At 42.2% G+C, this 9,340-nt stretch overlaps 1 protein-coding gene across 2 annotated transcripts in view; it reads left to right on the plus strand.

Annotated features, from left to right (window-relative positions):
* Window positions 1-9,340, plus strand: part of LOC107084664 (discoidin domain-containing receptor 2-like) — a 50,507-nt gene that overhangs the window by 19,174 nt on the left and 21,993 nt on the right. For both annotated transcript variants that reach the window (XM_015374591.1, XM_015374592.1), the window contains exons 2-3: window positions 8,338-8,435; window positions 8,515-8,617. In XM_015374591.1, coding sequence (XP_015230077.1) covers window positions 8,375-8,435; window positions 8,515-8,617 — 164 coding nt within the window. In that variant the 5' untranslated portion in view covers window positions 8,338-8,374. The remainder of the gene's footprint in view (window positions 1-8,337; window positions 8,436-8,514; window positions 8,618-9,340) is intronic.

A 9,340-nucleotide genomic window follows, 5' to 3' on the forward strand; every position in this document is an offset into this window, starting at 1 on the left:
ACCCAGCTTTAGAGAGAGGCTGAGGAAATCTGCCATATGTGAGAGTAGAGCCGCCATGCCTCTACTTCAGGAGGAGTTCACTTAGGTTGCTAGGTCATCTTTAGCTGATTCCCTCTGGAGGGACCCTATTGAGGCGGCATCTTGTCCCACCAGAACGAGGCTCAGGGGACAAATCAGGACACGCTGACGGGAGTATGTTTCCTAACTGGCCTTGGAGTTCATTGGGTTCCTGTAGAAGACTCAGAGGAAATGTCTGTGAAGAAGGTCCCTATGAACAAGAAGAAACAAACATCTTGTGTCTATTTCATGACTAATCAAAGGAAACATTTTAATAAAGGTAGGGTTAGGGTTTGTGTTGTGATTTCAGACCCTAAAGACGGTTTGTATGTGGGCCCTTTATGGAACGGTTAGACGGTTTTGAGGCAGCCTCTCCCTCTCCTCCGCTGTTTTGTCCCCGGTGACCTCGTCTTCCTTCACCCCAATAACCAGAGATCTCTGTGAGTAACAGAGAGCAGGAGACCGGCAGAGACAGCATGCAGATTCCTGTGTGTTTGTGTGAGCCGGAGAGCAGCCCGGGGAAAGGAGCAGGGAGAGATTTCTGGGTTGCGTTGAATGTTTGGAATGTTGAGGCTTTTGGCTTCAGTTTGTTCTGACGAAGGAGGAGGAGGAGGAGAGAGAAAGGAGGGATAGGAGGAGGGGGAGGAGAAAAAAACAGGAGACAAAGGAGATAAGATGGGAAGAGTAAAGAAGCAAAGAAAGCACATATGGAGAAGAGAGTCTGGAAAGTGTTCTGAGGACAGCAGAGCTCTGAACAGTTTCTCTCTGCTCCAACCAACCCCTGCCACTGCTAATTAGCCGTATCCAGAGTTATTTTAGATGATTGCCGTAGCATAGCAGCTAAAGTCGTTCCTGTTTTTATATGAAACATCTGGGAGCTAAAAGAAAAGAAGAGTTTCAGCTGTTCTAAACCCTGCAGTGAAGATTTTATTGTTTTAACCACGTTTTATCTGCTTGTTTAGCTTTTCCTAACTGAATATAATATTATTCATTAGATTCTTTATGATTGAAATAACGGAGACATGAGAGGAACACACATTTTTCAGCTGTTTAGCCTTTGTTTTTCATTTATTACATTTCAGAGAGACCTCTGAAAAATGTTGCCTTTTACAAATACAAATAATTTTTATGCAATTAAATTCCCTTTTGACTGTTCCTGGTATGTTTTACAAATGTTCACAGCACATTGTTCACATTGTTCCTCTTTTAATGGTTTTTATCTTGAATTTTCAAACCTTACAGCAGCTTTTTGCCCCATTTACAAAACCCTCTGAAACCAATCCGTGCCGAGTTTGGACTAAGCTTGGTTCCTCTTTGCCATCTATACACCCTGCTAGCACGGTTCCTTGCCTCCTATTGGCAGTCCATGGTACTACAGCTCTCGAGGCGGGACTTACACTAACAAAAATGGCGGCGCCATTCAGGAACTTATGAGCCTGGATAGCATCCTCCGCCCAAATTTCAATGAGAGCCTCAGCCTCGGCATCATCGCAGGTCTCGCCATGCTCTATTGATGCCATTTATTGTTAATAGGCTGAGAAGAAGTTTGCATTGTGAACAGTGCAGAGATCTATGAATTACAAAGCTGGACACAGAGGAAAACCCGCAAAATAAGTCAGCTGACTCTAAAAGGAGATGACGCCATCTGCTAATGAGCACTTTGTTATCAGAGAACCGAGCCACAGATGAACTGTGCTGAGCCCTACTGATAAACTAGTACTAGATTTAGTGCAGTTCGCTGTGTCTGGTGTGGGCCGGTTCAGTTGCGTTCCATTTACGCTCGACAGTTATCTCGGTTACTATGGTCGGACGGATCTCAGCAAGGTTTTTAAAGGTTAGTGTAAATCGGGCTTTTGACTTCTTCCCTGGCTGATTTTGTGTCATCAACAGTGTATTTTGGTTTGGGGGTGTCCCTCAGAAGACATAATCTTTTCATCATCATTTGGGATACCTAAAATACGTCAACCCTGAGAATCCCTTATTTTTTCGTTGTTTGTTTGCATTAGTGAAACACAGTCCAAGTGGTCACTTTAACACCTACTCTATAAAATCCTTTGTCTTGGGTTTAGTTTCAAAGTTTTGGCCGTTCTTTTACCCCTCCTATCTGCTTTGTTTCCTATTAGCTGGCTGCACTATAGAATAATAGAATAATAATAATAATGTTAATAATCTCTCGCTAAGAAGTAGCTCCTACTTTACCTTCATATCTATTCATTGTCTCTTCTGATGAAGTGCTTTTTAATTGGGAAACGTATCCCAGCAACCGACAGTCAGTTATTATTCTCGTGAGATTAGAAAGGCTGATGAGATAATACAGGTTGTATTTGCTGCTTTGAATTAGAGCTGAATCTGCTGGTAATGACCGGGGAATCCATTTAATGTTTGTATTTTATAAGATCTTCAGCATCAAGCTGTTTTTGTGCAACAGCAAAGCTTAGGTTGCAAAGGGCCAAAGAAAGACTGTGGTGATAGAACCCCATTTGAAACCGCGCCGAGATCTGGTCTGAGCACCGTAATGAAGATTACTGTTGAATGTAAATGGTACGCAAAACTGAACTGGACTGCACCAAACACAACCGAACCGCGCTAACATGGTACTAGCTCATCAGTAGGGCTCGGCGCGGGTCAGTTCTGGCTCGGTTCTCAGATAACAAAGAGCGAATGAGCAGACCGCGTCAACTCCTTACAGTCAGCCTCCGTAATCATGAAACTTCAGAGATTCATAAAATCCTAGCTTCCCCACCGTGCCGCATGATTTCCAGTGATGATTCTGCTTAGCAGTGTGATGAACCTCAACGTCTGTCGTTGTTTCATGCATCTGTAAGCTCTGATTAGACTATCGTTTGTCGTATCCACTTCTCAAAGGCCTAGCCTCGTGAGACCATCCTGATCTCGCGAGCTTTCAAGGTTTCACTCGCTAATCAGTCTGGAGACTCTCCGTTAAAGAAAATTTGGAGCCGTTCACCAAACGAACGTCCAATCAGCGTTGGCTTTGAGGCGGGTTGAGGTGTGACGCAACGAGAAGCGCGACAGTTCAGTCTAAAGAACATGGCGGCCGATGAAACTAGCGTTAGCGTGGCTATCGAGCAAGTTTTATCGGAATTACAGAGTATTTCTTCACTGAAAGAAGAGCAAAACACTGCTCTGGAGGCCTTTCTCAGAGGAAAAGATGTTTTTGCTCTTCTCCCGACTGGTTTCGGCAAGAGTAGCCTGGCTTGTGGTTGTGTTTTCGTCGTCGTTCTGTTAGTACATCATATGCTTCGTTGATCTGATTGGTTTCTTTGGCCCGTCTATCACCAACATAGGCCAATCAGCTAACCAGTATTTTCGTCCCTTCCCAAAATTACTTAAACGGAAGGTTTCCAGATGGATATGCGGAGCAAGGCGGAGTCAGGTTATCAAATGCCGACTCTGTCAAGTAAATTCACCAAAGGCTGCCTACTTCGCCTGACTCTCTGCAAACCATAGATCACCACTAGCAGGCGAGGAGCCGTGCTAGCGTGGTGTGTAAACGGTCATAAGGGACCGAGCTCGGCACAGATCGGTTTTCAAAGGGTACTGTAAAAGTCCATGGTCACAGTTCTGGTCTGAACACAGTGAGTGATCCTTCCTTTTGAGCCAGTATGTTGAAATAAATGTACTTTACTGCCCCTAGAGATGTTTTATCTGCTGCCATATAATTTTGTTCTAACTATGACCACAAACTTGCTTAAATTGGAAGCCAGACAGTTTCTTTCTGAAGACATTTCAACACCTTTCCAGTTGTCTTATCCGGCTGACAGATTGAAAAACTTCTGGAAAGGCGTTGAAATGTTTCTCGCCATGAACCAGATGAATGAGAATTTACATGTTCTAACTATCTTTTGAATTGTTAAAAAATGCTTGAAAGGAATTGTTTTTATGCAGTTTTCTGGTGAGTTTAAGAATTGCTGAGCTTTTCATCTGGAGCCTTTTTGTTTTCTCCTGCTGGTTCCTTTGTCTCTGTGTCTTTCTCTCTGCTGTCATGTGATTCCCGCTGCAGAGATGAGCAACGGTGCAGGAATCTGAGCTTCAGCCAGAACGTTACATAAAGCTCCTTCCTCACCCTCGTTGACTCAGCCAGAAAGGAAAAGACTGACCCAGAGCTCCGCCGAGTCCATAAAGTCACTTCCTGAAAGAACGTCGGACATTATTCAGAGAAACGGTTTGTTTCAGGAGCTGCAGTAGTTCAGCATCCGGCTGCAGGGAGGGAACGCTGATGGAAGGTTGTTGGGTTAACTGTGGTCAGATAGCAGCTGGTCAAACATCTGAGGTCTGTTACTGGAAAGTTCCCCCCCAGCACGCTGATGGAGGTTTGGTCGTTCTTGGAGGTTCAGTGCTTCGGCTCTGATTTCCTGCTTAATGTTGAGATTGAGACCCAGAACCACCTGAAACCTGAACTAAAGCAGCATTTTCTAAACTAGGCTGAATGCAGCGACTCTTTCCTTGTAAAATTTTTGCAGGTTTTCTTGATGTTGCAACTTTAAGATAGACTCCAAGGTGCCACTCTGCTGACTTTCTCAACCAGGGAACCTTAGAATTGTCCTAACCTGCTGTAGATCCTCCCTCTGGTCCTGGTTTAGCCTCGTTCCCCAAAGGTCTGATTGGTTCTGGCTCTACCTGCTGCTCTAGATGTAGAAACGGGCTCCTATAGGCCAGGGACCGTCTTCTGGAAGACGCTCTCGGACTTTGGTCTTTGTCTGACACCTAATGTTAGATCAGGCTGAAGTTCAGTCAGCTGAGAGTTTTTAAACATTTTCAGAATAAAAGCTCGTCTAAATTTGGTTTTATTCTTCATTTATTTCGGTTTTTACCTTAAAGTTGTTTATTTCTGTCTGCGACTTTAAACTGATGACATGTTTAAGGATTTCAAGCTCAGAATAATCAAACATGTTTAAGTTAATAGAACTTTTTAAACAGCATCATGATTCATTAATGACCTTTTAAGTCCATAAAGTTTCTTCTTCCCTCCTTTGTTCTCTTCATCTTTTCTCCTTCCCTGGTTTTCTTTCTCTTCCTTATCACCTCCTCGCTCCGTCTTCCTGTCTTTGTCCGTTTTCTCCCCTCCGGGTTCTTCCCGCCCCGTCCAGCTGTTTTCCCTGGAGACTGGAGCTCTATCGTTTGGAAACGGTGACTTGGCAGCGAGGGAACGATGAGCCTCTGAAATGAAATGTGTGTTGGATACCCGGAGTTGTTTCTGTGTTGTGTAACCTCAGCGAGTGGGCCGATGTTTTCATGAACGCTGACAGCCACAACATTATGAAATCAGACAAAGAAAGGGTCGTTAATGGCGCTGGCAGCCATCCGAGCCGCACTCTGACATTAGGAGACACTCAACTCCTGCATGAAGAAACAAGGAACTCATTTGGTTTGCTTAAACTGCTGCATTTGATGCTAATTAGATGATTTTTGTCTCAGTTTAGAGGTTTTTATGAAATGGAAACATGTCCCAGTCTGAAGGCTGCTGGAAATGACTAACAGGTCGATGAAACCCGGTAAAAATCCCACCATGAGCCTGAAATCCTCTCAGCTTCGTGGCTTTTATTGTTTCTACGTGGTTAAGGTTAGGAAAACCCCTCAGAAAGCATCGAGCTGCCTCTTCCTGAAACACACGTCTCCTTGGCGACGCAGGCTAAACACGCTCAGGATGCACGGCTCACATCCTGCTGCAGTAGATCCTCCTGGACGTTACGCTCCCTGGTGTAAAGGTTTTAAAATGTTTTTCTGTTGTAGTGAATGTTTCATATCATCCTGTCAAAACAGAGAGAAAAAAAATCACTATTCTAGTGAATCAGAGCCCCAGAGAGGCGTTTCACCCTTAAAGGTCAAAATATTTACATAAATGAGGATTTATTACTTTACTAGACTCACAAAGCAAATTTCACTGAAATCCAAGAGAAGCAAACATCCTTCTCTGTTTCTACTGCGAATTTATTTCAAATAAAAAGCTCAGATTGAGGCTGCAGAGAAAAAATTTCACATAAATGCATTTTGGCGTTAATGGAAACATTTTTAATTCCAGGTGACTAAATGACTCTCTGATCTGTGTTTGTAACTTTATGCCATGTTGGAAGTCAGGAGGAACCAATAAAACCGATTTCATAATTAGACAAAATAACATGCTAATGCATCCATTATTCAGAAAAACGTTAGCCCAGAGACTGCTGCTCGTTTAGAACAGGAAGTGAGTCATTTTTAGGTGAACTTTGACCCTTGCTGCTTTGCAGGACTAATTCTGACACCTGAAGGACCTGATGGGGTCTCCATAGCTTCTCATTCAGACTAAAGACCAGGATTTAAACCAAACTGTGTTGAGTTTAAAGGAAATGTAAAGCTTATTCAGAATTCAAACTTCTGAAAGTTCTTTAAATATGAAATTATTCCATCCTGTTCAATAAATTATCAGTGTTTTTAATTCAGAGTAATTTTAATCTGAACGTGATTTACTGGAGGCATCCATGTTTTTCAAAGAACACTACTGTCAAAGAAATCTTCAATAATTGTTGTTGATTGCAGATGTGTCTAGTAGTTCCCATTGATTTAGCTTGTAAAGCGGGGAGAATGGCGCTAGGCTTACCGCACCGTGACGTCACTGCTGGAAGATGGCAGGAGGGAGGGGTTACTATTGTAACCGACTGTTTTGTGTCTGTATAGAAAAGGTGTATCCATCCCTGTTGCCGGAGAGCGAAAGTTCGCTGGGTGTACAGCAGGGGGAGCATGTGAGTTTTTGTTATGTGTTGTAAAGAGAAGAAGAAGAAAATAAACCGGAAGCGGGGTACCGCCGAAAACTCCGGCCCGTCTCCTGTCCCGTTATTGGATATAAGTTTCATAGTTACGGACCAAAAATGCTCGGTTACACTATATTTGGGCAAAAATGGCCGCTCCCAGACTCAGCAATCGAGAGAAAAATTATTGCTTTCATTTTTTTACTGATTAACGCTAAATTAAATAAATCACCGCAAACGTATTAGTTTTAGGTATAAATAAAGATCCATTGATTATTTCTTGCTGACCAAACTTCTCCTTTAAAGTCTCAGGCTGGATATTCTTCCTCTGAGTCTTTAGACCTCATTGTTATATCGGTTACAGCAGGTCATTCAGAGCAAAGCAGCCCATACCATCACACTCCCACTGCCCTGTTTAACAGAGGTCCTGCTCTGTTAGGCTGGTTTCACCTGAGATGGTTTTTGACTATTTTTTTGGAAACAAATTTGTCAAATAAGTTCTGATGTAGCTACATTTACCTGACTGGGCTGATCAGCTGTTTCTGCCACCCTGAAAGTAATCATCAGAATCATACTTCTCTGTCTGTACATCTCTGGATCACACTAAATAAAAGAGATTCAACTTAGCGATCGTCACACATTCATTAAAACTTCGCTCCATTGCTGGGCTGTTGTCATGATCTTGCCACTGATGACCGGCTTAATTGCTTATTTCATTCACCTGTCTAACTCTGCCTGGTTGCTCGTTACCTCTCATCTGATCCACCTGCTCCTGCCTCTATTTAAGCTGCTTGCCTCCAGTCATCAGGGCCAGATTATCTTGTTCTCTACAGCCAGTGGTGAGAGTAGGTTTAGAGTTCCTTGGCGTTTCTGATTTCCTGATCCTGACCTGTTCTGCCTCTCAACCACTGAGTCTGCCTGTTCCCATCTGAAGGGTTTGCCTGAACTGTCTTTGGACTCCTGCATGTTCTCTGCATTTGGGACCCTCTGGGTAGCTGGATGCTAGCTCAGTCTCTGGGCAAGGACTGAACTGTTTACACCATGTTAGTGACTCACATGGATAATCATCCTCCATCAGATTATGATGGTCACTAACCTGCATTAAACTTTTTATCACCTGGTTAATTTGCTACCATTAATGGAAACAAATCTAAATCACATTTTCTTTCTTGCATCCTTTCAAACATTTTCTGAATTTGGATGGTTGTATTTCTGTAGATCAGTGAGATCCTTCAACCTACTTCACGCTGCCTGACTGGTTCTGCTTGGTTCGTGTTGCAGACCGGGTGATAATGAAACTATGATAAATTATATAACTAGAAGGGTGTTTCTACAGTTGCTTTCCATCCCTAAATGAAATATTCTTTTAGTTTATCTAATTAAAGGGTAAAATGATCTGAAAGGTTTGAAATTCAACAAACACTGAAACCATCGGGTTTTAAATACTTTATCCCTCCTCCTGTTAGTTTCTCTCCTGTTTTTCTCTGAATCCTCGATGATCTGAGCAGGAATCCTTCTTTCTCTGTTTGTCTCTCAGAGATGTAGCGCTGTGTTGGTGTGACTGTTGGACCATCATGCACCTCCTTCTGCTGCTGACCCTTCAGCTTCCAGCAGCCATCGGTCAGATCGATCCAGGTACGCACCCTGAAAGCAAACCGCTCCCGGGATTAGAACCCACACTTAAACTGCTCCTCTGTGTGATTTTGGTCTTCAGAACATTGTCGCTATGCACTGGGCATGGAGGATGGACGAATCAGAGATGAGGACCTGACAGCATCCAGCCAATGGTACAAGACCACCGGGCCGCAGTACGCCAGGTCTGTTTGTCTTTCTTCTAAAGACTAAAAACTTCTTATGATTTTATTCAAATGAAAACTCTTTACTCATCTTTTTTGCAGAATTACGAGTTTTATCAATGCAAAAATTTGAAATCTAAATAAGTCATATTTTCTTATAATAAGTGCATTTTTTCTTGAATTGAGAAGCTAAGTGAGACACTTTGCCAATGGAACAAGATAATTTACTTTTAAAATAAGAAAAGACAATTGCATGTTATCTAATTATCTTATATTAAGATAAAAACACTAATTCCTTTGGTAATCATCTTATTTACCTGCTCAAATTAAGGGGAAATACACTTAATTTAGGACATTTTTACTTGTTTTTTCTAGATTGTTTTTGCAGCTTACCAAAGTTTTACTACAGGGGTTTCCAAACTGTGGCTCTAGGGCCACATGTGGCCCTTGAGACCCTCTGCTGAGGCTCCTGATTTGCTTTTCAAAATGCTAAGGGACTCAAATATGAAGGAGATTAAAACATTTCTGTTAAGACTGACACAGATAGAGCAGGGAATCTATGGACTCCTTTTTTTTGCCAACAGGTTTTAAAATATGTGACTCTATTTACTATAAAAATAAATACATTTCCCACTAAAGTAAATTTAACTAAATTCAAACAAATTTCCTATAAAATATTTTTTTTTTTTGCTAAATGCTAAATAAAACACTACAGGAACGTTTTTTCTTTACGAAACTTTTTTT

Source organism: Cyprinodon variegatus, unplaced genomic scaffold (assembly GCF_000732505.1).
Source record: "Cyprinodon variegatus isolate N-32 unplaced genomic scaffold, C_variegatus-1.0 Scaffold105, whole genome shotgun sequence".
Classification (NCBI taxonomy): domain Eukaryota; kingdom Metazoa; phylum Chordata; class Actinopteri; order Cyprinodontiformes; family Cyprinodontidae; genus Cyprinodon; species Cyprinodon variegatus.